General features: G+C 43.2%; 2 protein-coding genes and 1 long non-coding RNA gene across 10 annotated transcripts in view; 1 reads left to right on the forward strand and 2 right to left on the reverse strand.

Annotated features, from left to right (window-relative positions):
* Positions 1-18,402, reverse strand: LOC100938952 (RNA polymerase-associated protein LEO1-like). 4 transcript variants are annotated; one of them, XM_063716155.1, is made up of 9 exons: positions 14,337-16,020; positions 12,865-12,959; positions 11,665-11,810; positions 10,541-10,625; positions 9,132-9,226; positions 8,574-8,708; positions 6,872-7,010; positions 5,582-5,765; positions 1-2,000 (listed from the first exon to the last, which is right to left on the reverse strand). In XM_063716155.1, exons 2-9 carry the CDS (start codon positions 12,943-12,945, stop codon positions 1,939-1,941), a joined length of 927 nt encoding a protein of 308 aa, XP_063572225.1. In that variant the 5' UTR covers positions 12,946-12,959; positions 14,337-16,020; the 3' UTR covers positions 1-1,938. The 4 variants fall into 4 exon arrangements, with proteins under 4 accessions (XP_063572225.1, XP_024088183.2, XP_054387460.1 ...); XM_024232415.3 differs by lacking the exons at positions 1-2,000; positions 14,337-16,020 and adding an exon at positions 18,312-18,402 and having other exon boundaries at positions 4,040-5,765; XM_054531485.2 differs by lacking the exons at positions 1-2,000; positions 14,337-16,020 and adding an exon at positions 17,529-18,305 and having other exon boundaries at positions 4,040-5,765.
* The window catches only part of LOC129050112 (uncharacterized), a 12,725-nt gene continuing 1,637 nt past the window's right edge, over positions 16,048-27,135 (forward strand). The window contains exon 1 of the long non-coding RNA XR_008513590.1: positions 16,048-16,681. This is a non-coding gene — a long non-coding RNA (uncharacterized LOC129050112). The remainder of the gene's footprint in view (positions 16,682-27,135) is intronic.
* The window catches only part of LEO1 (LEO1 homolog, Paf1/RNA polymerase II complex component), a 40,942-nt gene continuing 32,158 nt past the window's right edge, over positions 18,352-27,135 (reverse strand). Inside the window, exons 12-13 of one of the 5 annotated variants that reach the window (XM_024232222.3) lie at positions 22,993-23,090; positions 20,501-20,573 (exon numbers count right to left, since the gene is read on the reverse strand). In XM_024232222.3, the coding sequence (XP_024087990.1) occupies positions 20,501-20,573; positions 22,993-23,090 (171 nt within the window). 5 annotated transcript variants of the gene reach the window in all.

Below are 27,135 nucleotides of genomic sequence, written 5' to 3' on the forward strand. Positions count from 1 at the left end.
GCAGAGGCTCACGCCTGTAATTCCAACAGTTTGGGAGGCCAAGGTGGGTGGATCACCTGAGGTCAGGAGTTCAAGACCAGCCTGGCCAACATGGCGAAACCCCATCTCTACTAAAACTACAAAAATTAGGTGCATTGGCGGGTGTCCATAATTCCAGCTATTCAGGAGGCTGAGACAGGAGAATCGCTTGAGCCCAGGAGGCAGAGGTTGCAGTGAGCTGAGATCGCACCACTGTACTCCAGCCTAGGTGACAGGGTGAGACTCCGTCTCAAAAAAAAAGAGAAAACCAGGGAAACGTGTAATGGGTTTGAGGAAACTTAAGGATAAAGGTTAAATAATTTAAAGTTTTCAGAGTTTTCCTAACTTAGGGGAATAAAGAAATTGACTTGGAATCTTCAATGTCATTCTGCCTTCTAAGAATGGCTGTTGAGTACAGGAAGCCTCAATGCATATTCCCTTTGGTGAGTCAGGGAGACTCAGGTGCTTGAGTTGTGAGCTGCTCCCCTGAGTTCAAGAGGACTTGAGTGCCAGGGACTGGCTGTGAGGCAACAGCGCCTTCACCATGTCCTCCAAAGCAGTCCAACTAAAAATGCTCAGCCTGGTGCTACCACTGCTCTTATAGGTACCAAATAGTGGGAGTGGCTTGAAAATTTGTGAGTCCAAAATTTCCAAACATTTTTTTCCTTCAACTCTAAGCTTTCCTGCATGGTCTGCAAAAGTTGAGGGCTTGTAGATCCCAACCCAGTCCCCCAGCTTCTGTCCTGTTCACAGACATACCAGATCCTCAAGGCCAGCCCCTTAGAAAGAATACCTGATGTTACAATTAACTTGTGCTAGTACCCTTCATTATTCTCAATGAGTCTCTCAATTCTCCTTTAGAAGCTAGTGCTAATTATGAATGTGTTTAATATACAAGCACGAAATTATGCTGTAAAAGTATAAAAGGGAAGGAAATAGAATTGTAAAATGGGGTTTGCGGCATGGTGAAATGGGCTATTTTTTTTCCCTTTGATCATTTCTACTTAACAAAACATTTTAAAATATTTATCTAGTATCCAACTCTCAGAGGTAGAGAAATATAAACATTGAATTGAAGGATTTGTGTGGTCAAATCTAAAGCCCACCTAGTTCAAGAAACTGATGTCAGAGAAGGGACTGCCCAACATAACAGCATTTGTTTGTTCATTCAGTAAATAGTTTTTAGGTTCTGTTATATTCCAGCTATTGTAGCAATCACAAAACTAGAAATCAGGTCCGGTATCTTGTTTCCCATTGCCCTTTTCCCTAAACCTAATGGTGTCTGTTTATCTCAGGTAGGTATTTTGGGTATCTGTCTCCATAAGGTCACTAAAGTATTAGCCCAGCATTGTGATCACTGTGCATGGAAGATCCTAACCCTTGTCTCAGAAAAGCTTACTTGTTTACTTAAGTAAAAGCTTCGTACAGAGGTCTTAAGCTCTTTAAACCTCAGCTTCCACATCTGTAAAAGGGGTATAACAGCACCTGCCCTAAGGATTAGAAGTGGTCAGGCCCACACAGCTCTAGTTAAGTACCAGGTATCCAGTGAGCTCTCCCTGCTGTACCTGCTCTTCCAAGAGCACAGTGCCATATGGGAAATGGAATTAATGCCATACTAAGGGGACTACAGAGCACAGAAAGGCCCCAAACCCAGCTAGGCAGGCCAGAGGACATCCTGGAGGAGGCCACAACTAAGCCAAACTTAACAACAGGAATGCACTAAAACCTAAGATCCACCCACAGTAAACAGTTAACAAAATCCTCCTCTTTGGGAAAAAATGGATTTTCTAACGTCGTGGACTTGCTTTTGAAAACTTTTTATTCACAACTAGGATTATGCAAAAGCAACTCAATTTCAATTAATACAAGTCATTTCATAATTGTTTTAAAACAAACTATTGAATACAATGAGTGCACATTTTAGGGCTTTATATCATCTTCTTCCTCTTCATGCTCTGCTTTCCTCTTTCTGGAAGGTTTACCTGAATAAATATGAGAGGTAAGACATAAAATTCAATATAAAATGTTTCTGGAAATTTTATCTAAAATGGTTCTGACCTGACAGTGAGGGAGCCAGCCCTTCACGTTAGAGCTCAGTTTCTCCACCCTTGGTAGCCAATGTGTGTCCCCACAGACACTGTCTAGATCAGGCAACTGAACCTAGGTTTCCCCTGGGCAGTGGTCAGGGCTGAAGAGACACTTACTTTTTTTTTTTTTTTTTTTTGAGACAGAGTTTTGCTCATTTCCCAGATTGGAGTGCAGTGGCGCGATCTCAGCTCATTGCAACCTCGGCTTACTGCAACCTCCATGTCCTGGGTTCAAGCAGTTCTCCTGCCTCAGCCTCCCAAATAGCTGGGATTCTAGGCATGCACCACCATGCCCGGCTAATTTTTGTATTTTTAGTAGAGATGGGTTTTCACCATGTTGGCCAGGCTGGTCTCGAACTCCTGACCTCAGGTGATCCGCCCACCTCAGCCTCCCAAAGTGCTGGGATTACAGGCATGAACCACTGCACCCGGCCTACATAGCATTTATATTGTATTATAAGTAATCTAGAGTTTTTTTTGTTTTCAGACAGGGTCTTGCTCTGTTGTCCATGCTGGAATGCAGTGGCATGATTACGGCTCACCGCAGCCTCGAACTCCTGGGTTCCACTGATCCTCCTGGCTAAGCTTCCTAAGTAGCTGGGACTACCTGTGCTCAGCTGATTTTTTATTTATTTTATTTTATTTTTTTTGTTGTAGAGATGGGGGTCTAATCTTGGTCTCAGGCTGGGCGCAAACGATCCGCCCTCCTCAGCCTCCCAAAATGCTGGGCTCCCAAGGCACCCAGCCTACGGATGATTTAAAGCATAGCTTATATGCAAATGTTAAACTATCTTATATAAGCAATTTGAGCACTTGTGGATTTTGGTATCCTCTGAGTCCTGGAACCAATCTACCATGGATACTGGGGGACAACTGTGTGTTGTGTAGAGAGAGGAAAAAATAACACACAGTGACCAATGTTGTCACTGCAGTGTTTTTCCTGTCTGTAACTCCAGAACCTAGAACACAGCATGTGTTCAGAAAACACTGAATGAATTAATATGGCCAATGGGCAATACCATAGTGGTTCTCTTATATAATTAATACTTAAGGCCAGCCACGGTGGCTCATGCCTGTAATCCCCATACTTTGGGAGGCCGAGACAGGCAGATCACTTGAGGTCCAGGAGTTCGAGACCAGCCTGGCCAACATGGCAAAACCCCATCTCTACTAAAGATACAAAAAAAAAAAAAAATTAGCCAGGCATGGCGGTGCATGCCTGTCATTTCAGTTACTCAAGTGGTTGAGGCACAAGAATTGCTTGAACCTGGAAGGTGGAGGTTGCAGTGAGCCAAGACTGTGCCACTGACTCTAGCCTGGGCAACATAGCAAGACTGTCTCAAAATAAAATAAAATAAAATAAAATAAATAAATAAATAAATAAATAAATAACGTAAAATTTATTTGTACCTGTGATCTTATAAAAGGAAAAGAAAACAATTAAAGGAAAATATTTTTACACAAAATGAGATAACCCCTCAACTATTACATTGAAATAAAGACACCCAGTTTTAAGCCAGGCACCATAGCTCACGCCTGTAATCACAGCACTTTGGGACTCCAAGGTGGAAGGATTGCTAGAGGCCAGGAGTTCGAGACCAGCCTGAGCAACATAGTGAGACCCCTATCTCTACAAACCATTTTAAAAATTAGCCAACCATGGTGGTGCACGCCTGTCGTTACAGCTACTCAGAAGGCTTTGGCAGGAGGATCACTTGAACCCATGAGATCGAGGCTGCAGTGAGCCATGATCATGCCACTGCATTCCAGCCTGGGCAACAGAGCAAGACCCTGTCTTAAAAATAAAATAAAATAAAAGGCTGGGCGTGGTGGTGTCTCATGCCTGTAATCCCAGTACTTTGGGAGGCTGAAGCGGGAGGATCACTTGAGGTCAGGAGTTCGAGACCAGCCCGGCCAACATGGTGAAACCCCATTGCTATTAAAAAATACCAAAATTAGCCAGCCTTGGTGGCAGGTGCCTGTAATCCCAGCTACTTGGGAGGCTGAGGCAGGAGAATCACATGAACCTGGAAGGTGGAGGTTGCAGTGAGCCGAGATTGTGCCACTGTACTCCACCCTGGGCAACAGAGTGAGACTCCATCTCAAAAAAAATAAATAAATTTTAAAAGACACCCAGTTTCCCACAATGAACATGGTAGACCACCCCTTGCTCTACCCACATGAAGCAATTTGTAGTTCTGTAGCCGAGACTTGATATCTCAGGCCCTGCACCTTTCTTTATAGGCCTTTCCATCTTCCTAGAGTGCCTAACCTGGCCTGTGTGCTTGCAAGCTTCTGCTCATTCTTCAATACCCAGCAGAGACTTCCTCCTCCATGCAGCCTTCCAAGACCCACCCGAGTACAGGTATCAGACCTTTGGGCCACTCCTAGTCCTACTGCTGCATTTATCTCACTGGATTTCAGTCAAGTGTGTAGACAGCTAATTTGTGCATGCCTGGTCTGTGAGCTCTGTTCCCAGCAGTTGGCTCCTGAGTACAGGGTAAACTCAGAATTGAAAACATTTGGTCTTACTTCATCATTACTGAGTTTTTTTGCTCTCACTAATCTTTGAATCTTATCTTCTGACCCCTGATCAGTGTCTGAGGAATAGAAGCTGGCTTGTTCCTCTGAAAGCAAAGGAATTTTAGACGTGGGATTCACCTTCAAAGATGGTTTATTCCTCAATGTTTCTTCTGCCAAATATTGTTACTTCCCACTGTACATTTTTCCTGAAGGAGTCAACTTTCTTTAAAAGTTTCAGTGGGAAGGTACATAGAACCTTCAGACATGCTGAAGTGACTAGATTTGAGAGATTTTGTTCTCAGGTTATTTGATCACTTTTAAATACGCACACATCAGTTTTAAGAACTGTGAAGCTTAAATATTGGGTCTTTAATTATACAAGCAGAGGAACTGCCTTATATACATTTCCCTCGACAAGAACATAAATTGTTTAATTGATTTTATTTGGAGGATGCCATGTTTTCCTTTTTCTTTCTTTTTTTTTTTTTTGAGACGAAGTTTGCTCTTGTTGCCCAGGTTAGAGTGCAGTGGTGCAACCTTGGCCCACTGCAACCTCCACCTCCTGGGTACAAGCGATTGTCCTGTCTCAGCCTCCCGAGTAGCTGGAATTACAGGGGTCCACCACCATGCCTGGCTACTTTTTGTGTTTTTAGTAGAGACGGGGTTTCACCATGTTGGCCAGGCTGGTCTTGAGCTCCTGACCTCAGGTGATCCGCCTGCCTCGGCCTCCCAAAGTGCTGGGATTACAGGCATGAGCCACTGTGCCCGGCCAGATGCCATATTTTCACAGCTAATCTTTTCTGTGGGAGAGTAGCCCTAAGAAAAACAAAAAGCAAAAGGCCTTCATACTTTTGTCCTCAGTAAATAGTAGAAGAAGGAGTAAAAGCTCGCCAGAGCAAAAGCAGGCACTGCCACCCTGAAATGATGAAATGTGATCTCCATACCTGACTCACCTTGGAGTTCACCTTGATAATAGTTTTTAATAGCAGCCAGGCTGAAGGTGTCCTTGCCTTCCTCCTCTGCACTGTCACTGCCAGGATCCTGGTAGGAGACACTTGGCCCCTCCTGGTAGCGCTTCTCCCACAGATGGATTGCCTGAGACTCCCGATGAGTGGAAGCCCTCAAGCGTTCTTCTTTCTGTAAAAAAGCAAATAACCTCTTCAGCCTAAAACAGAAACTTGTGCCCTCTTGCATCTACTTTTACCATAAAGAACACATAATGCCTAGTCCAGGATAACAGCTGTCCCATGTGTCTTTGGGGTACCATCTTCCCCATCACACCTCTGTTACTCCACATGGATCCTTTGGTTTGCAGGTGTGAAGGCAATGCAAGGGTGAAGAGGCAGAAGGGGCCAGGTGTGGTGGCTCACGCCTGTAATCCCAGCACTCTGGGAGGCCAAGGCGGGCAGATCACTTGAGGTCAGGAGTTCGAGACCAGCCTGGGCAACATAGCAAAACCCCGTCTCCACCAAAAAATGCAAAAAATTAGACGGAGGTGGTGGCGCACGCCTGTAGTCCTCAGCGACTCGGGTGGCTGAGGCAGGAGAATCACTTGAACTTGGGAGGCAGAGGTTGCAGTGAGCCAGGATTATGCCGCTGTAGTCCAGCCTGGGCAACAGAGCGAGACTCAGTCTCAAAAGCAGAAGGGTGCCCTGACACCAACCGGCTCAATTGGCATTGGCACAGGCCTGTCCTCCAGAGCTGTGCTGCTGTTCTGTGCTGCCACTCAGCCCAGAGAGAAGCGACCCACCCAAATTGACCTCCTGGAGCAGCAGAGGCTGTTTCTGTTCATCCCTGAGCCGCAACCACCTGACCTGCCCAGGCTCCACCAAACTCCCATGGCTCCCAGATATTCCTGTCCTGACCCCTCAACCCAGAGCTCCCCATAGCTCCAATGACAAAATGGGGAGGCCTTACTAGGGGACAATTCTTGAGCCACAAGGTAGACTTCATTTTTTTAAATCTGCCTGGCATTTCACACATTGGGGTTCACAATGTATGTTTGTGAAAGGTTACATTTTTTTAAATCAACAGTTTTCTAGATTTCAGAGTCCTTTGTTTGGTAGTCTTACCAGCAGCCATTGAAATTACTGTGGTTAACTACACACTTAGAAGGTTAAGCTGGTTCCCTGATAACTGCAAGAAATAAAACAGCAGTGGCAATAAGAAATGGTGAATTAATGTTCTGGAAAACATAGGTCTTACTACCCCAAATGTCCCAGGATAAAGCTTAGCAAACATACCTTCTTCATCACTTCCATGTGTTGGCCTTCTGGATCACGACCCGCCATTGGTAAGATTCTAATTTTCTGTGTCTTTGAACTTCTATTAGCAAGTGGCAGGGTCATCTTTCTGTATGTGGCACTGTCTCTAGAGTGAGGTCTGCCAGGAAGTGGACAAAAATGTCTCACTGGTTACTAAGAACATTTGGAGGCAAGCATACCGATAGCAAAAACACCCGGGGACAAGGACCTCACACTCAGCAGATAGAGGAGGCAGGATCACAATTCTTCCTTCTCCAGCCTCCTGAGAAGCTCCTCCCTCTGCCCCACCTCCTGGGGAAAGCTGACTGGGCTAAAGTGGGAATGCAGTGGAAGTGAAGAGAGGCAGGTGGCAACGTCCAAGTCTTTTACAAAGAATATCCCCGATTGCAGTCAGAGAGAGAAGAGAAGGAATATGAAATCTCAGTTTCCAGAGAGAGATGCAGATGCCAGAAGGGACAATTAGAGAACTAACAATGAGTTTCTCCATCTGGAAAAAGTTGGAAGTCAAAGCAAGGAGGCAGGTCACAGTAGCAGCAGGGGCCTTATAACAGCCCAGGGGGATAATACAGCTAGACCAGGAGTCCTGGGGCGGAAAGAAATGTCTTCCTGACTACAGGAAGGCAGCTTTTAATTACGTCTATCAGAGGGAAGGAGAATGATCCTTAGGGGAGCCTCTGGAAGAGAGAGCATGGCTACAGAGAGATGGGACGTCCAGAATGAGATGGTGCCAGGCAGTCAAATATTATCGCAGTGTGGAGTACAGGGGACAGTGAAAAAAAGCAAGCTCAGAACCACGCGTCTTTTAGGATGCTATTCTAGGAGAGATGATTAAGAGACTGGATTGAGCACCACTCACCACTTGTGCCAGGTCTCTGTGTGATGTTCTGTGTGTTATTTGAATTCATTGGTACAACATCTGTGTGCAGTAGATGTTATTGCCATTTTATAGATAAGGAAGCTGGAAATTAGTGCGATTGCAAACCTTCCTCAAGATTACATAACCTCAGAGCTGTCCCTATTTATAGTCTATAAAAAGACCAACAGATTTACTGAATATGATTTACATACTATAACATCCATTCATTTAAATATACAACTAAACAGTTTTATAACCATGACCCCTATCTGATTTTAGAAAACTTCCATGTCCCCCAAAAGAGCGCTTGTCTTTTAAGTACTCCACCTCTGGAGGAAACCCTACTCCTAATCAACAGTACTGTGTCCTTCAGAGGGAAGGCATGGAGAAGGGGCCACAATGGTGAGCTTAGCTGGCCCCAGTATCTGACTGCTTAGGCACAGGCTGCAGCAGCCTCAGGCGAGGGGAGAGCCCAGCCTGCCGGGTCTGTTGCCGGCAGACACCAACACCATTCTGATGATGGCCTAGTTTCCCAGGTCAGTTTCACTCCAGGGAAAGGACCTGCTGAGCAGCAGAGCTGCAGGTACAAATCCTGCAGGCTTCTTACCAAGTATACTGATCAATGTGGATTAACATACCTACATTCTGGGTTATAATCACTCTCCTGGGAATTCTGATAGGATGAACTGGCTCCCTGACAAACAACAGCTTAGAGTAAACTTGAAAAAGGTGTATGAGAACCAGACCATGGTCCAGGGGTGAGTTGTCCTATCTCTACTTTGTTGCTCCTTAAATGCAAGTAATCGTCTCGGTGTGAATAGTTACCTAAAGGTAAGTTTGGATTTAAAGACGGCTTGTCCCTGTAGACCAGTGTCTTCTCTTATAAACAGGTGGATGTAATTGCCCAGCAGCGGGGCTTTGTACACATCAAACACTTCATTGCCTAAATGCAGGGACATGCTGGAAATGAGAAACAGTTCAAATATTAGGGTGGATATTTAATGAGTCCCACAGCTTCCATTCTGCCCTGTGAGCTTTGCTTAAAATAGTGTGGAACTGCCAGCATAGCCAACATGATGAAACCCCGTCTCTACTGAAAATACAAAAATTAGCTGGGCATGGTGGCACATGCCTGTAATCCCAGCTACTCATGAGGCTGAGGCAGAATAATTGCTTGAGCCCAGGAGACAGAGGTTGCGGTGAGCCAAGATTGCGCCACTGCACTCTAGCACTCCAGCCTGACAGAGCAAGATTCTGTCTCAAAAAAAAAAAAAAAAGAAAAGAAAAGAAAATGACCCCAAAAGAAGTTTCTACAAAGAAAACCTCACTCATCCCAGGCCTCCCTCTTGGTATGTCAGTATTTTTCAGGCATTTTATGCTCACCTTCTATCTGACCACTTGACCATCCGAGCATTGCTTTCTTTAATTTTATTTCCTTCTTTATCCCGGCGTATCCTCCATCTTATAGTATTTTCTACCTGGTTAAAAACCCAGAGGCATTGGTTAGTTAAACCAGTTTAGCTAACTAAATGTTCTTCTTTCTTCAAGTGATTTATAATCATGTGTAAAGACTTGATAGGTAAGGATAGAAGAAGCTTACAAAAACTAACTGATTCAGCAAAACTGAAACCTGCCTGCTACAAATACCTAGAGATGTTAAACTAACCAGACATTTTCTTTAAATCTTTTCTGAGCTCCAGTTCATAGCAGTGGAAGCAGGAGCTAAGTAAGACGCAGGCCAGAGGTGTTATCAAACAAAACACATGAAGAACTCCAAAGGAGAAAGCATGAGGCTTAGGGTCCCCATGAGGTAGAGAGTTTAAAATGAGACCTCTGCCTATGGCAGGGCCACTTGAAGATGAACCCAATGAAAGAAGGGCTAAAAAGTGCCCCATTCACCTAGTGAGACAGGGAAGCTCTGGGCATGAAATTACAGTTTTTTAAAAAGAATAAACAACTAATTAACAAAAAATTAAAACATGAGATTGGTGGTTTGCCCTGTTTTTGAGTCTAAATTTATTCTACCCATATGGTGAACTCCAAGTCGCGAAAGTAACAACAACAACAACAATTTCCCCTGCCCAATGATACCACTGGGGCCCCTGGTAGAAACTCATAGGAAATCCTGTAGCCAGGTGTGGTGGTGTGCACCTGTAGTCCCAGCTACTCAGGAGGCTGAGGTGGGAAGATCACTTGAGCCCAGGAGTTTGAGACCATTCTGGGCAAAACAGCGAGGCCCATCTCAAAAAAACAAAAAAAAAACCAAAAGTTTTAAATTTAAAAAAAAATTGTTTTAAAGGAAACCCCCTTAAGGAAGAACAACATGCCTGTGAAGCAGTTGGTAGTGCTTTGCCGTCCCCGGCCTTCAAGAGGGAACCACCTAATGACAAGGTCTCTTTTGTGCATAGTTTGAATATCCATGAAGAGTCGAGACATTTCTGTTGTGGGAAATTGCCAGGATCTACCCACTGTAAAATGTGGAGGCAATTCCATATACCTTATTATCATTTATCCTGAAGGAAGTAGCTAACAATTTTCAAAAATTTTTATCTTTACTTATGTCAAAAAAAAGCATAACTGCAACCAAAAGAAGAAAGTGACAATTCTACAGGGATAAAAAAGGGCACATACCTCCTCCCATAAAAATATTCTGAAAACGTGTTTAATTCCTAGGTCTAAAGACCTATTGAACAAGAAACATAAGAGGATTTCCCAAGCTCAAGTCTCAAGTTGTCATCCCTGCTTTACTTTATAAAAGGAAAAACTTAAAGGAATAAAGTGTGGGATGGTACCTTTAATTTTAACCTGATTCTGTCTTCCTCGTCAAGCACTTTCTCATCTTCAAATTCATCTTCATAAAACTGAGGATCAAAAGGTCTAAAAGTTGTGTTTTTAACATCATGTTAGCCATATTTAGTAAGGAATATGATTAATATTATATTTAATCATCCCTACAATGTGCCCTCATGTGTTTCCAAAAATCACAGTAGACAAATAACTTCATGTAAACCTTCAAAGAAGTATGCAAATTAGCATGCTTTCTGAAATTTGTTTCTAAAACATATTGCCTGAAATGAAATTCAAATGCAACTAACAATTCAAAATGTTATTTGATGAAATATGTTTTCCAAAGTATAGGCAACACATGGTCTTCCCTTATTTTTTAAGAAAATGTGTTAAGCACAAGAGCTTGCATGCATGTACCTTAGTGAATCATACCCACTGACACTATTTTGTAGTACAAAATAATTGTCTTTTCTAGATTCTCAATGGCTTTTGCATTAAACATTTGTAATTTTTTTTTTTTTTTTTTTTTTTAGACAGTCTCACTCTGTTACCCAGGCTGGAGTGCAGTGGCACAATCTCGGCTCACTGCAACCTCCATCTGCTGGATTTAAGAGATTCTCACGCCTCAGCCTCCCAAGTAGTTGGGATTACAGGCATGCACCACCACGCCTGGCTAATTTTTGTATTTTTAGTAGAGACGGAGTTTCACCATTTTGCCCAGGCTGGTCTCAAACTTCTGACCTCAAGTGATCTGCCCGCCTCAGCCTCCCAAAGTGGTGGGATTACAGGCGTGAGCCACCGCACCTGGCCAGAACATTTGTGATTTCTCTAGCAGACTTTCTCACTCTTATTTTCTGATTTGTCAGCTTTATACTAGTGAAAAACACCTTCATCCATTGTGATCTGTTTATGTAAAAGAACGTGCCAAAATGCTAGAAAAATTATTAGCATTAAAATTCTCTCTCACCAGTGATTCATTTTTCTACCACAGCACATCCTAGATTTATTTTTTTCAAAGTTATATGAGAAATCTCCCATCTTTGTGATTAGTCACCTCATGAAAATAAGAAAAAATATTTATTCTATGCATTTTCTTTAATATCTTGAAAATTTTCATCAGTCCTCTTACTTGGGTTCTATACTGAGAAACTTGGGTAGTTTAACAAAATACAATTCATTTCCTAAATCAGAGTTGATACTGGGAATTTCTTCTTCTATTATGGTTTCAGAAATTGGCTCTTCCTCCTGCTGGTCCTGAGGCACTCCATGTTCATCCTAAGAAAGGTATCAGAATGTGAGAGCTTGAAGACATTAGAAATGTGCTAGCTTTACTCATCCTACACTAGGCAGATGCAGGTTTGACAGGAAGTAAATTTTTTTTTTTTTTTTTGATACGGAGTTTTCACTCTGTCGCCCAGGCTGGAGTGCAGTGGCATGATCTTGGCTCGCTGCAACCTCCATCTCCTAGGTTCAAACGATTCTCCTGCCTCAGCCTCCTGAGTAGCTGGGATTACAGGCCCGTGCCACCACGCCTGGCTAATTTTTGTATTTTTAGTAGAGACGGGGTTTCACCATGTTAGTCAAGCTGGTCTCGAACTCCTGACCTCAGGTGATGTGCCCACCTTGGCCTCCCAAAGTGCTGGGATTATAGGCGTGAGCTACCGCGCCTGGCCAGGAAGTAAATTTACTCTCCACTTTAGGGATAAAACAGTCAGCAGCTCTTCCAAGCTTCTCCCTAAAACCTCACCTCATGCCTACAAAAAAGCAAAACAGGCTGGGCGCGATGGCTCACGCCTGTCATCTTTAAGACTTCGTCTCAAAAAAAAAAAAAATAGGAAGACAAAACAAAACAGAAATAAAACACAGGAAAACAAGATCTGTTATCCAACATTAGTAGAAAAAAGTATCTTTTATTGACTTTTTTTGCATAATATATTCAGCAACAGAAGTATGAAATTATTCACCCCATCAATACTAGGCAACTATTAAAATCAGAGAATATCAGCATAGCTCATGCTTCTTGTCATAGGCTTGAATAAGAAAAACCTTTAAATCAAAGGTTTTTATATTATATATTAATTATATTATATTTTTATATTATTTTATATTAGTCTAGCCCCTAAAGTTTGGCATCACCCTTATTCTGAGTAGTTCCTTCTGTGCCTTCTTATATCCAGAAATTCCCAGTATAGCTAAGAAAGTCACCTATTCATCAGATGTTCAGCTATCCATGTCCTCTCTCAACATGAGAGACAGACTCATCAGCCTCTGAAGCTTTCTTTTTTAGCTGTGAATAATGGGATTGGTTGATATTGGTGATTGTACTTACAACCAGCTGTCCTGGAATAGGTGGTTGATTGCCCTCATCACTCTCAGAAGAAATGTCGTCTATATCTCCAAACAGATCCATGGTCCCACTAGGATCTTCGGTGTTGGGGGAAAATGCACAGTATTAATTTTTCCAGCTAAAGTTCTTTACACAGTTAGTTCTTGGTCCACCACTTCAACACAGTCCAAAGATTCATAAGCCAAATCTCCATTAAACCAACCTCAAACTGGCTAAGCCAGGTTCTCAGAAGCTTAACTAACTAGTGTGTCTTTGGAGAAAGGAGGAGGCAGAGTTGGTGGGTGAAAGGTAATCACTGTGGCAGCCAGCTTTGAAGGTTCCTGCCCATCCTAGTGATTCCTGCCTCTGGTTTCCATGCCCTTGTGTGGTCTCTTCCAACAGTGTGTCATGATTGATCTATGTGATCAATAGAATACAACCTCTATTCGAGATGAGGCTATGAAAGACACTGGCTTTTCTGTCTTGCTCTGTCTTAGGTCACTCGCTTTGGGGAAAGCCACCTGCCATGCTGTGAGGACATTCAAACTGCCTATGGAGAGGTCCATATAGTGAAAAACTAAGGCCCCTGCCAAAACCCATGTGAGCCATCTTGGAAACAGATCCTTCAGCCCTAGGCAAGCCGTTAGATAATGTAGTGCCAGCCAACATCTTGACAGCAGCCTGCAAGAGACTCTGAGTTAGAAACACCCAGCAAAGCCATTCCTGAATTCCTGATACTCAGAATCAGCATGATAATAGTAAATGCTTATTGTAAGTGCTGAGTTTGAGAGTGATTTGTTTTTATGGGTTTTTTTTTTTGTTTTTTTTTTTTGAGACAGAGTCTCACTCTGTCAACCAGGCTAAAGTACAATGGTGCGATCTCGGCTCACTGAAACCTCCGCCTCCCAGGTTCAAGCAATTCTTCTGCCTCAGCCTCCCGAGTAGCTGGGACTATAGGCACACACCACCATGCCCGGCTAATTTTTGAATTTTTAGTAGAGACAGGGTTTCACCATGTTGGTCAGGCTGATCTCAAACTACTGATTTCAAGTGATCCACCCGCCATGGCCTCCCAAAGTGCTGGGATTACAGGTTTGAGCCACCATGCCCGACCAGTTCTTTAGAGAAGTTTTACTAGTGTTTACCCTTTAAAGAGCTTAAGGTTCTATAAAAATGTTACGAACCTTTCCTAAATTCCTGGCTTTTAAAAGTGATGCATCCATAAGTGAGCCTAAGTACACAAAAGAAACTTGTGGTATCAGGAGCCAGGGCCGAAATGTGTGCATTACTAGAACATGAAAAGCACCATTGCTTAGGGCTATCTTCCTAGTTACAATGTCTGAGTCATGGCCAGATGTGGTGGCTCATGCCTGTAATCCCAGCACTCTGGGAGGCTGAAGCGGGTGGATCACCTGAGGTCAGGAGTTGAGACCGGGCTGGTCAACATGGCAAAACCCTATCTTTACGAAACTTACAAAAATTAGGCAGGCGTAGTGGCACATGCCTGTAATCCCAGCTACTCAGGAGGCTGAGGCACGAGAATTGCTTGAACCCAGGAGGTGGAGGTTGCAGTGAGCCAAGATGCAGAGTGAGACTCCATCTCAAAAAAAAAAAAAAAAGAAATTGCAAGTCAGTAAGTTAGTGAATAGCTAGATGCATAATTTGTACAATCTTATAAAGTTTAAGAAAAAGACATTTGCAATGGAGTTATGCTGACTCTTTTCCCTTGTTTTAATCCCCCAAGCTGTCACAAAGTATATTTGATGGTAGCTTTGATTGTGATTGTGGCTCTCTAACAAAGATATCTGTTAACCAACACCTGCCAGGGCTCCTGGCTGAAATATGTAGCAATAAAGGAGCAAAATTCTGAACCAAAACAGAAAGAGTGCTTAACAGCATTTGACAACAGTGCTGCTCAGGACCAGCCCAACACTGAATGTATCTGCACTGTGCAAGAATGTTTATAGAAGCCTATGTTGTCCATATTTATCCACATTTGTGTCAAATCTTTTTTTTTTTTTTTTTTTTTTTTTGAGATGGTGTCTCACTCTGTTGCCCAGGCTGGAGTGCAGTGGCACGATCTTGGCTCACTGCAAGCTCCACCTCCTGGGTTCAAGCGATTCTCTCGCCTCAGCCTCCGTAGCAGCTGGGATTACAGGCACCTGCCATCACACCCAGCTAATTTTTGTGTTTTTAGTAGAGACGGGGTTTCACCATGTTGGCCAGGCTGGTCCTGAACTGCTGGCCTCAAGTAATCTGCCTTCCTCGGCCTCCCAAAGTGCTGGGATTACAGGTGTGAGCCACCACACCCAGCCTAATTTGTGTCAAATCTTAAATCATTTGGCAAAGTACACATGAGCACATAGTATTTCATTCAGTTGGGAGTTTCTTGGGTGTTTTCTTTAAGGTATTTGCAGTTGCTGCCCCTTTCTTGAACTCTGAGTACTAGAATCTTTTTAATTCTCAATATGAGTAGAGTTTTTTGAGCTATAAATTAAATGGGAACTTGGCCTACATAGCCACTGTGTATGGCCCAGAGCTGAGCAGATAGCCATAGTCATTTTATTATTTGCATACTGGGGACTAAACAAATGAGTAAATAAATTGAGGATATTTGAAACCAGGCTTTTTGCTTTTGGAGAAGGAGACAGAAGAGGCAATTCAGTAGGAGTCTGTATTAAGGGAGCCTGAGCCACCTAAACAAGAAACCTTCTCATGCCTTCTCACCTCATTGGGCCAAGATGATAGATTGGTAAAAGACTGCCATACATATGCCCAATCTTACAGCTTCCTGGGACAGAAAATGCCCAGTTCATTCTGAGAAGCTCAGCCTGTGTAGTTACTTGATGTTCCATGATTAAGTGTTAAAAGGGCCTGTCTAGGCCGGTGCGGTGGCTCACACCTGTAATCCCAGCACTTTGGGAGGCCGAGGTGGGTGGATCACAAGGTCAGGAGATTGAGACCATCCTGGCTAACATGGTGAAACCCCATCTCTACTAAAAAAATACAAAAAAATTAGCCGGGCGTGGTGGTGGGCGCCTGTAGTCCCAGCTACTCGGCAGGCTGAGGCAGAAGAATGGCGTGAACCCGGGAGGCAGAGCTTGCAGTGAGCCGAGATTGCACCACTGCACTCCAGCCTGGGGGATAGAGCAAGACTCCATCTCAAAAAAAAAAAAAAAAAAAAAAAAAAGGGACTGTCTACAAAAGAGGACATGGATATGTTTCAAATCCCTAGAGACCTGTACTCAGTTCTCTTGCTGATTCTAACCACAGGGTTCAGACAGCAGTGATATTTGCCACAGACACACTGAGCATTATCAGATATGCTGGGTTATTAGGCCAAAGTGGAAGAGCAGTTTGCCCTGTAGCCTGGAATTACTGCAGAATAGTCTCTTATTCTGGTCCTCACTTAAAACAGGTAGCATCTCTGCCTTACTTGGCAAAAGGTCAAAGTAGCATAATGAAATAAAGTGTACGTTGGCTCCTAAATCCAGAAAGATCCACCAAGCATTCTTTTGCACTGGTAGGTGGTTTAAGGTACAACACCTTATCCTTCATTTTGGAGGGGCTATCCAGACATGCTCCAGACCATTAGTCCCCCAGAAACTTCACTGAGGTGGCATGCCCCTAAATTTTGATGGGGATTATCTCCCACTCTCTGGTTTGCACGCTGATTACTAAGGCATCTAAAGTACAGTTATTTCCTACTCATCAGATCAGATACCATCAGCATAATGTCATCGATGCAGTGGACCAATGTGACATGGGGAACATAAAGATGGTCACGATTTTTGCAGACTCCATATGCAAAGTATCATAGGTAAGTCCATGTAGCTGTGAGGCAAGATTGTTGCCTCAGACCAAAGGGGCTTCATTGGTCTAATAAGGGGTACCATTGGTCTAATGAGGGGTGCCATTGGTCTAAAAAGTAAAAGCAAACTGTTTATATTTGTCCTTACATATTAATATGGAGGGGAAAAAAGCATTTGCCCAGGCTTGTCTTGAACTCCTGACTTCAGGTGATCCACCCACCTCGGCCTCCCAAAGGGCCACCACACCTGGCCTTGCCTACAGCTTTTGAAGGATACATGTCCTCCTCTGCTTAATATATTTCTCACAATCCTAGTGACCCACCCTGGGTGACAGAGTGAGACTGTCTCAAAAAAAAAAAAAAAAAAGCAGCTGCTAGTATAGTCATTATTTGATTCAGTGTAAGATAACCAGTCATTTCCAAGATCAATCCGCCAATAGGCCATACAGGTGAGCTAAATTAGGGATGTGGCCCGGTGCGGTGGCTCATGCCTGTAATCCCAGCACTTTGGGAGGCTGAGGCAGGCAAATCACCTGAGGTCAGGAGTTCTAGAGCAGCTTGGCCAGCATGGTGAAACCCTATCTCTACCAAAAATATTAAAAAAACTAGCCAGGCATGGTGGCCGTGCGTCTGTAATCCCAGCTACTCAGGAAGCTGAGCCAGGAGAATGACTTGAACCTGGGAGGCGGAAGTTGCAGTGGGCTGAGATCGCACCACTGCACTCCAGGTTTGGCGATGGAGCGAGACTCCGTCTCAAAAATAAGTAAATAAGGAGCGAGACCCTGTCTCATAAATAAATAAATAAATAAAATAAAATAATGAATAAATAAATGGGGGATGTAAGAGGTAACATCACCTCTGCTTCTTTCAACTCTTTGATGGTATCATTCATCTTTGCAGTTCCCCCAAGCATGCAGTGTTGTTTTTGCTTTATTATCCTGGTGAGAAAAATAAGTTCCAGGGACTTCCACTTGGTCCTTTCTACTTTAATGGTGCTTCATAGATCAGAAGACAATGTGGGGAATCTCTCAGTTGACAAAATATATCTACTCCAATCATATATTTAAGAACTGGGGAAACAACCACAAGGTGGGTCAGTAAATCTGGAGGGCATACTGTGAGTTGAACTTGGGCTAAAACTCCATCTATCACCTGACCACTGTCAGTCTCCACTTTGTATTTAGTGGAGTGTTTTAGGTTCTAGGAGTGAGCATCAACTGAGCCAGTATCTAGTAATCCCCCAATTCTGGGTATTTCCTTTCCCCAGTTTGTAGTCTACTCTAGTAAATAAGATAATCTGACTCACTGTGATACCAATGGACACCATGGGCTACCAGCATCCCCCTTCTCATTGGTGGGGAGTTCAGAACTGCACTCAAACCCACACCAACCCCTAAACTCCATCTTTGAGGATTTGTTTCCTTGACCACCTAGTCAGGTTCTAGTCAGGAAACAGAAAACACACCAGTTGTCTGTACAGAAAGAATATTTTAAAGTTGCAATTGAGTTTAAAGTTGTGGACTACGTTACTGAAAGAAGAACTCTACGGGTTCACAGAGATAGCATATGCAAAGAACAGCTTCCACCTGTGGGGCTGAGGGAACATAGGGACGAGGGGGGATTATAAAAACTTACTTACATAAAGGGCCTCCTGGAGCTTAACTCATACCTGAGGAAAAGCTGCTGCCCAACTGGTCCAGATGTCTCTCAGGGGAGAAAATGAAGTTGGCTCTCCAAGTGCTGGCAAAACTACAAACTGGACTCCGCAGCTGCAGAAAGGCTCTGCCTCTGCTGAGGTGAAGAAGTGTTGGTGGGTCCTCTCACAGAAAATGCAAGTTAACAGGAAGCCCCCAGAAAGTTCCATAAGCAAACAGGAAGGAGCAATCCCTTCTTAGTTCTCCAGGCTTCCAGTCTTCCTTTGGCGCCCCCTAATAGGGGGCAGCTGGCGAAGCTCAAATCTGGTTTGTGGACTCCTGGTCCCAGCACCACCATGCCAGGTACAGAAGAGTAGGTTTGGAGACGAGACAAGAGCTTAACTGACACAGGTGTCTACTGGTAAAATGTTTAACACAAACACACAAAATTGTGTTGCCTTGGAGAGACTGGAGTCAGAATGAAGGCTCTTAAAAACCAGGTAGAGGAGTTTCCATTTGATAAGACAGGAAATAGCTGGCACTGAAGATTTCTGAGTTAGGAAAGTGACATGATGATGACTTAGGCCTCCCCTCTCTTGATGTCACTTTTCTTTCTCTATAACCAGGCTTCAGGGTAAGCCTCCCACAACTACCACTCCCAGTTTGGACTAATAGCACCAGGAAGAAAGAAGAATAAAAGTAGAGGCTGTCAGTAAGGACAAGATTAGTGTATGTAGAAGAGCTCCACAGAGAAGGCAAATATGTGTGTGGTGGATTTCAAACATACCTGCAAATCCTTTGCCATTCTTCCCATCAAGAGGAATCAAATTGCCCTCCCTTTGTATTTTTTGTTTGTTTTTTAAGACAGAGTCTCACTCTTGTCACCCAGGCTGGAGTGCAGTGGCAGGATCTCAGCTCACTGCAACCTCCGCCTCCCAGGTTCAAACAATTCTCCTGCCTCAGCCTCCCAAGTAGCTAGGATTACAGCCACGCGCCACCATGCCTGGCTAATTTTGTATTTTTAGTAGAGACAGGGTTTCACTGTGTTAGCCAGGATGGTCTCGATCTACTGACCTCAGGTGATGTCCACCTTGGCATCCCAAAGTGCTAGGATTACAGGCATGAGCCACCGTGCCCGGCCCAGATCCCGTCTTTATTTAAAATTTTGACATTTTGTTCATCATGGATTTTTTGACATTAATTTTGAATACCATATTTTAAAAATTATATTACAACAATATTTATCATGGTTATCATTGTGGATCAAATAGTGACCTACCCCCCCCCACCCCCTGCCGAATCCACGTCCACCCACAATTTCAGTATGTGACCTTATTTGGAAACAGAGAATTTTACACATGTAATTAGTTAAGATGATATCACATGAGATTAGAGTTGGGCCTAAATCCAATGAATGGTGTCCTTATGAACAGAGGGAGATCTGGAGATACTGAGACCCAGAACAGAGACACAAGGAAGGTCATATGAAGACAGAGGCAGAGACTGAAGTCATACTGTCAAAAGCTACAGATTACCAGGAACTACCAGAAACTGAGAGGCAAGGAAGGATCCCTGCCAAGAATCTTCAGAGGCAGCATGGCCCTCCCACACCTTGATTTTGGACTCCAAGTCTCCAGAATTGTGAGAGAATCTCAGCCTGGCCCAGAAGGCTTCTTTGTGGGGAATGAGAGGAAGGGGGTTGAGAGATCAGCAGGAATTCACTGAGACCTAAGACTTTGTGTAAAGCATTAACAAAATCAGTTTGCTTTGAGAAAAGTAGATTTTTTTTTTTTTGAGACAGAGTCTTGCTGTATCGCCAGGCTGGAGTGCAGTGGTGCGATCTCGGCTAACTGCAACCTCTGCCTCCCAGGTTCAAGCAATTCCCCCGCCTCAGCCTCCCGAGTAGCTGCGACTACAGGCGCCCACCACCACGACCTTGTGATCCACCCGCCTCGGCCTCCCAAAGTGCTGGGATTACAGGCATGAGCCACCGCGCCCAGCCGGAAAAGTAGATTTCTTAAACACAGAGACTTGCTTTTAAATTGTTTTATTACAATTAAAATTACACAAAAGCAAATTGATTCATTTCAATCAAAATAACTCATGTTTACATATTTATAACTGTACAATAAAATATATAAAATGTTTTCATATTTCATACTTCAATCATCTTCTTCTTCCTCTTCATCACTGATCACATACTTCTTATGCTTTTTATTTGCTTTATCATCATCTTCTGCTTTTCTTTTTCCAGAAGGTTCACCTTCCTAAACAGATACAATGTTTACACATCTACAAGTCAATAAAGAACATTTTTAGGATGGTTTATCAAAAGTAGCTATGAGCTGAATGACCCTCTGACAACTCAAAGTAACGGTTCTTGCAGATTGTGAGGGAGATTGTGAGATGTCAGCAACTGTGAGCTAATCTCTGACAGGGAAATCTTTGAACACAGAGCAGGATGTGCAGGAAACTGGAGACAGGATTTGCCACAGAAGGGGCGGGGCTCTCCCGAGCCCCTGCCTGTCTAACCACTGGTCCTGTCAGGATATTTTTACCATGATCAGGTAATTTCTCAAATTTTTTTTCTCTGCCTCCTCAGCATTTCACTTCTTTTCATTATCTAAAATTCAGTATTTTAAAGACAGTTGATTTGGTTTTTTTGGAACAATTTGTTTCAATGCATTAAAAACTCACATCATAAAGGTTTTTAAGAAAATATTTGATGTAAACATTAAAGGGCATCTATAAACAAGTTTCCTCTGTTTAAAATCATTCTGTACAAACATTCTAACAGAAACAAATAATTTAGGAAGTTATCTAAAAAACATTTTTTACAGATAGAATTTGAACATGTCAGTATCTAAATATCAAATACTGATTAAAACAAACTGACACTAAATGGGATGGGCCAGGCATGATGATGGCTTATGCCTGTAATCCCAGCACTTTGGGAGGCCAAAGGGGGTGGATCACCTGAGGTCAGGAGTTTGAGACCAGACTGGCCAACATGGCAAAACTCCATCTCTATTAAAAATACAAAAATTAGCCAGGTGTGGTGGTGTGCGCCTGCAATCCCAGCTACTCGAGAGACTGAGGCAGGAGAATCGCTTAACCCGGGAGGCAAAGGTTGCAATAAGCTGAGATCGCACCACTATACTCCAGCCTGGGCAACAGAGCAAGCAAGACTCCGTCTCAAAAATAAATAAATAAATAAAAATTAAAAATTAAATGGGATGAACAAATGGTTTGAAGGTTGAAGTTAGGGAAAGCCAGACACTTGCTGCTGTGACCACAGGCTGCTAGATGGAGAATGCAACCTGGTATGCCCACTTTTTTCTGATGGTTCTCATGGCTGGCCCTCTGACAGACAAGATAGCATCTCACACTTGTTTCCTGCCTTATTATCCCAAATACATTCCCACAGACCTGAAAGGCCATAGAATTCAAAGGGGGAAAGTTATGAATCCACAGTAAGAGATTTAGAGAAGTCTCCTCCATTTACTTCCCAGCTGGCAGCAGTGAAATTACCTAAACAGCAATACTGAAAGATGGACCCTGCCCCCAAGAAGGGACAAGAGCCCCTCCTTTCTACTCCGCAGGCTAGAGCAAACCCAAATACTTCTCTCCCAGCCCCACAGGCAAAGAGCACATTCAATCACACTACTTGTCTTTTAATTTCCAAAGGAAAAATCTTAAACATTTTACATGCAATCACTATTTTTTGGTAACCTTCCAAAAGTGAGCCTTGGTGTGTTTGTCTTTTCAGCTCTAAAATCCTTTAATGAGATGAAATTTGAATCACTAAAAGAACTAGCATGGTAATTCTAAAAGATGGTACAGCCTGTCCTAAAGGCCCCTGGACAGCAGCAGCCAGGAGATGGCCAGGGCTCTCCCAAAGAAGTCTCACTGGCACCAGTCCTAATCCATCCTCTGGAGTAAGAAGCTGTGAAATTCTGCTTTAGAAAGCCTGCCAAGGACCAGCCGGGCGCAATGGCTCACGCCTGTAATCCCAGCACTTTGGGAGCCCAAGGCGGGAGGATCATGAGGTCAGGAGTTTGAACCCAGCCTGACCAAGATGGTGAAACCCCATCTCTACTAAAAATACAAAAAACTAGCCAGGTGTGGTGGCGCATGCCTGTAATCCCAGCTACTCAGGAGGCTGAGGCAGGAGAATCAGTTGAACCCGGGAGGTGGAGGTTGCAGTAAGCTGAGATCGCGGCACTGCACTCCAGTCTGGGCAACAGAGCAAGACTTCATCTCAAACAAACAAACAAATAAATAAATAAGCAAGCCAGCCAGCCAGCCAGCCATCACACAGAGCAAAGGTGTATAGTTCCTCAGACTGCCAGGACTTAGAAAGGTGAGAGAATCCTTCAGGATGACTTCATTTTGTGAAATTACACATGTGGGATGCTGCCTTACTGAACATAACTGCAACGGATCCCAGTGTCATATATAAATGCAGTAAATGACAAAAATATTTTTATTAAGTCTAAAAGAAAGCTTGCTAATACAGTCATGAATGCAGGTCCCTGTAGATACAGAAAAAGACAGTCCACAGTTATGAAGATAAGGCAGGGTTGTCAAAGGGGAAATGGAGTCTCAAGAGGGAGAGCTGGAGAAAGAGACACAGAGGGGAGGCTGCCTGGCACCACATTCTGACTAATCCTTCACAGAAGGTACCTCTTTTGTCTAAGAAAGCCGCGGGTTGGCCTTGATACCTCTCCTTTCCACTGTCTCCATGTTTCTTTCAGCTTGGGTCTTTCCCTTTTCCCAGGCTCCTGGAGAACAGAGTACCAGCACACACTTTCTCCCCCTACCTATTTATCTAGATCTTTGAGGTAATTTAGATTGTGTAAAGTTTTAACTACTTAAAAAAATGAGGGAGAATAAAAAGCTCTCCTTTACATTTTTCTTCTTTTTGGTAACTTAGACTCTGTTGGAAAAGGGAAAATAGTATTTCTTGTTCAGCTACTACATATTGTGTTACTTTCAAATCTGTTGTTTATTAATACTGTAACGCAACATTTTTACAAGACAGCGAGTATAAACTCCATTGATCAGATGAGGAAATAGAAATATGAGATGACTGGCCCAAGGCCATACAAGTGGGAAAGGATAGCACCAAAATCGATGCAGTTCACTCTAATATAGACTGGCCCTTGCCCCCATTTCAAGGCATGCTATGATGATAATGGTGTTCTCTGGACTGGGGACCTGGGGTCTGAAAACTCCCCTTAATCTCAGAGGCATACCCAGGTGTTTGGGTGGGCCTTAGTGTGCAAAGCACAGAGAGGAACTTAGAACAGGAATGCTCCCATTCCTTATTCCATTGTAACCCATGACCAGGACTCAAACTAGGGTAACATGAAGAGGCAGTGGCAGGGGTTGAGAGGTCCAGATGGAAGTAAAATTTTTGTTGTCAGGGAAGGAAAGGGAAGAGTGCAGGAAGACCTGAAAGAGAGTATTTGGGTAAGGGAGGTACAGGGTGGTTCCTGTAACAGCTAGGTGGCCATTCCCAAGAGGCATTTTTAAGTCAGTCAGTATAGGTTTACAACTGCCCAGCCTAGCAGAAGGCTATGTGATGGATCACTTAAAAAAAAAAAATCACTTCTGAGAATACTAGGAATAAACAAACAGAAGTCCCATGACACTTCTCAATTTTCATTCACAGTTTCTACTTGCCAAGAAAAAAGTAGCATCTGCTTAGATGAGGACTCACGTTTGCCAACAGTTCAGCACTGTAAATGCATCATTAAGATGTTGCCTCATCTAATTTAAAACAAATATGTTGCAGAACAATGAAACAAATTTTGGCCAGGTGCATTGGCTCATGCCTGTAATCCCAGCACTTTGACAGGGCGAGGCGGGTGGATCACCTGATGTCAGGAGTTCAAGACCAGCCTGACTAACATGGCAAAACCCTGTCTCTACTAAAAATACAAAAATTAGCTGGGCGTGGTGGCAGGTGCCTATAATCCCAACTACTAGGAAGGCTGAGGCAGGAGAACTGCTTGAACCCAGGAGGTGGAGCTTGCAGTGAACCAAGATGGCACCACTGCAATCCAGGCTGGGCAACAGAATGAGACTTTGTCTCAAAAAAAAAAAAAAAAAAAGACCAACAAACAAATTTTGTCTAGTGCCAGGCACAGTGGCTCACGCCTGTAATCCCAGCACTTTGGGTGGTCGAGGTGGGAGGATCCCTTGAGCTCAGAGTTTGAGACCAGCTTGGGCAACAAAGTGAAACCCTCTGTATATAAAAAATAGGCTGGGCGCAGTGGCTCACGCCTGTAATCTCAGCACTTTGGGAGACCAATGCGGGCAGATCACAAGGTCAGGAGTTTGAGACCAGCCTGGCCAACATAGTGAAACCCATGTCTACTAAAAATACAAAAAATTAGCCGGGCATAGTGGCGGGCACCTGTAATCCCAGCTACTCGGGAGGCTGAGGCAGGAGAATCGCTTGAACTCGGGAGGCGGACGTTGCAGTGAGCCAAGATCGCGCCACTGCACTCCAGCCTGGGCGACCGTGCGAAAATCCATCTCAAAAATAAATAAATAAATAAAATAAAATAAATTTAAAAATAGGCTAGGCACGGTGGCTCATGCCTGTAATCCCAGCACTTTGGGAGGCCAAGGCGGGTGAATCACAAGGTCAGGAGTTCGAGACCAGCCTGGCCAACATGGTAAAACCCCGTCTTTATTAAAAGTACAAAAACTAGCCAGGCATGGTGGCATGCACCTGTAATCCCAGCTACTTGGGAGGCTGAGGCAGGAGAATCACTTAAACCTGGGAGGTGGAGGTGGCAGTGAGCCGAGATCGCACCACCGCACCCCTGCCTGGGCAACAGAGTGAGACCCTGTCTCAAAAAAAAAAAGAAAGAAAAGCATTATAACAATGTATTATCAAGAGAGAATATCAATAAAATGACAGAAATGATTTAAAAAAAAAAAGGGACCAAATGGGAATTCTTACACTGAAAGGGTAACTGAAATGAAATGTGACCAGAACGGCACAATAGTAGATTTGAACTAGGATCAGCAGACTTGATAATGGATCGACAGAGATTACGCAATCTGAAGAATGGAGAAGACAGAATGAAGAAAAATGAATAGAGTCCCAAAGAAATGCGAGACACCACTAAACACACCAACATACACCTAATAGGAACAGCAGGAGAGGACGGAAAACAGCAGAAAAAATATTAAATGAAACAATGACTGAAAACTTCCCAGATTTGTTGAAAAACATTACCCTACACATCCAAGAAGCTCAACAAATTGCAAGTAGAATAAATGCAAAGAGAACCACATGCAGACACATCACAGTAAAAATGCTGAAAGACAGAAAACTTCCTGAAAGCAGCTAGAGAAAAATGACTTGTCACATACAAGGGAATCTCAAGACGATAAAGAGCTGGCTTCTCATCAGAACAATGGAGGGCAGAAGGCAGAGGATGGCATATTCAAAGTGCCAAAAGAAATCACCATTAGAAAGCTCATTTTTCAGTAATAATAATAATGGAAGCCAAAAATCTCCTGAAAGAAAATTGCCCTAAAATTGCACAACCACTGAAAATGTTTCAAGAGGGTAAAATATATTTCAGATAAAGATACCAAAGAAGAAAATAGGAATTTCAGCTACATAGCTTTTTACAAAGGTACCAGTTAGGGTAAAGGATAGAAATAAGAATTTTTTAAAAATTAGTTATAATTTTTAATTGCTAATAATCATGCTGTCTGGTACATTACTGATTTATTCCTGAATGATACTTAAGGGAAGTCCTTATCTTAGAGAGTTTAGGCATACTTGTCAGAGAACAAACTGAAATGGTCAACAATCTGTTTCCATGTGCCTTTTAAAAATTCCAATTTCATCACATTTTGAAATAGTAATGATATCTTCATAATATAAATATATATTTATATTATATACTTTTCATATATACTATGTGTAATAAAACTTTATATTTATACACATGATATTAAATTTTAATTTTACAGCAACGCTGAGAGAAAAATGAGGTTCAGAAAAGCCAGACATTTAAGATAAAAGATTTCAGCGGTAGAAGCAGGATTCCAACCTAGGTAGTCTTTTAAGACTCCAAAGCCTCTACTCTCTCAGCTCTGTTGTGCTACCTTGATCTATAGATACCTGGGAAACAGGTAAGGCCATTATTTCACAGGCACAATCAAGATACTCTCAACAAAGCAGTCAGTGATCCTACTAAGAGTTAAATCATATCTTCTCTCCTCTGCTGAAAACTTCCAATGAAAACCACTCAGAATAAAAAACCAAAATAAAACAGTCCATCACGGTGGCTTATGCCTGTAATTCCAGCACTTTGGGAAGTTGAGGCAGGCACACTGCTTGAGCCCAGGAATTCGGGACCAGCCTGAGCAACATGCTGAAACCCCGTCTCTACAAAAAATACAAAAAAAAAAAAAGCCTTACAAATGGTGTGAGGCCCTAGGTGATCTGGCCCTATCATATTTCTGCCCTCTTCCTCTCACTCACAAGGCTCCAGCCTCTGTGCTTTCTTCACACATGCCAGGCAGGTTCCCACCTCAGGGCCTTTGCACTTCCTAATTCTGCATGCAACACTCTCCAGAGAGCTGAACAGTTCACTGTCACTACCTTCAGACGTTTACTCAAAGATCACCATTCCAGTGAAAGCTTCCCTGAACAGCATTTCTAAAAGCATAACATCCCAACTCCCAAGACCCCCAGAGCATTCTCTATATCGCTTTCCTGCATAATTTGTCTCCTTATCACTTTTCACCATCTGTTATACCATACATAGTATTTTACTTTATATGGTATTT

This window comes from Pongo abelii, chromosome 16, assembly GCF_028885655.2.
Source record: "Pongo abelii isolate AG06213 chromosome 16, NHGRI_mPonAbe1-v2.0_pri, whole genome shotgun sequence".
Lineage (NCBI taxonomy): Eukaryota > Metazoa > Chordata > Mammalia > Primates > Hominidae > Pongo > Pongo abelii.

Excerpts from the sequence above, each read along its gene's own strand:
- LOC100938952 (XM_024232415.3), bottom strand. The coding sequence starts at position 12,945 with ATGGATCTGTTTGGAGATATAGACGACATTTCTTCTGAGAGTGATGAG. Across the intron at positions 9,227-10,540 it reads GAATCAGGTTAAAATTAAAG|GTAGAAAATACTATAAGATG; the intron begins GTACCATCCCAC and ends GTTTTTAACCAG. Across the intron at positions 8,709-9,131 it reads GTCAAGTGGTCAGATAGAAG|CATGTCCCTGCATTTAGGCA; the intron begins GTGAGCATAAAA and ends TCTCATTTCCAG.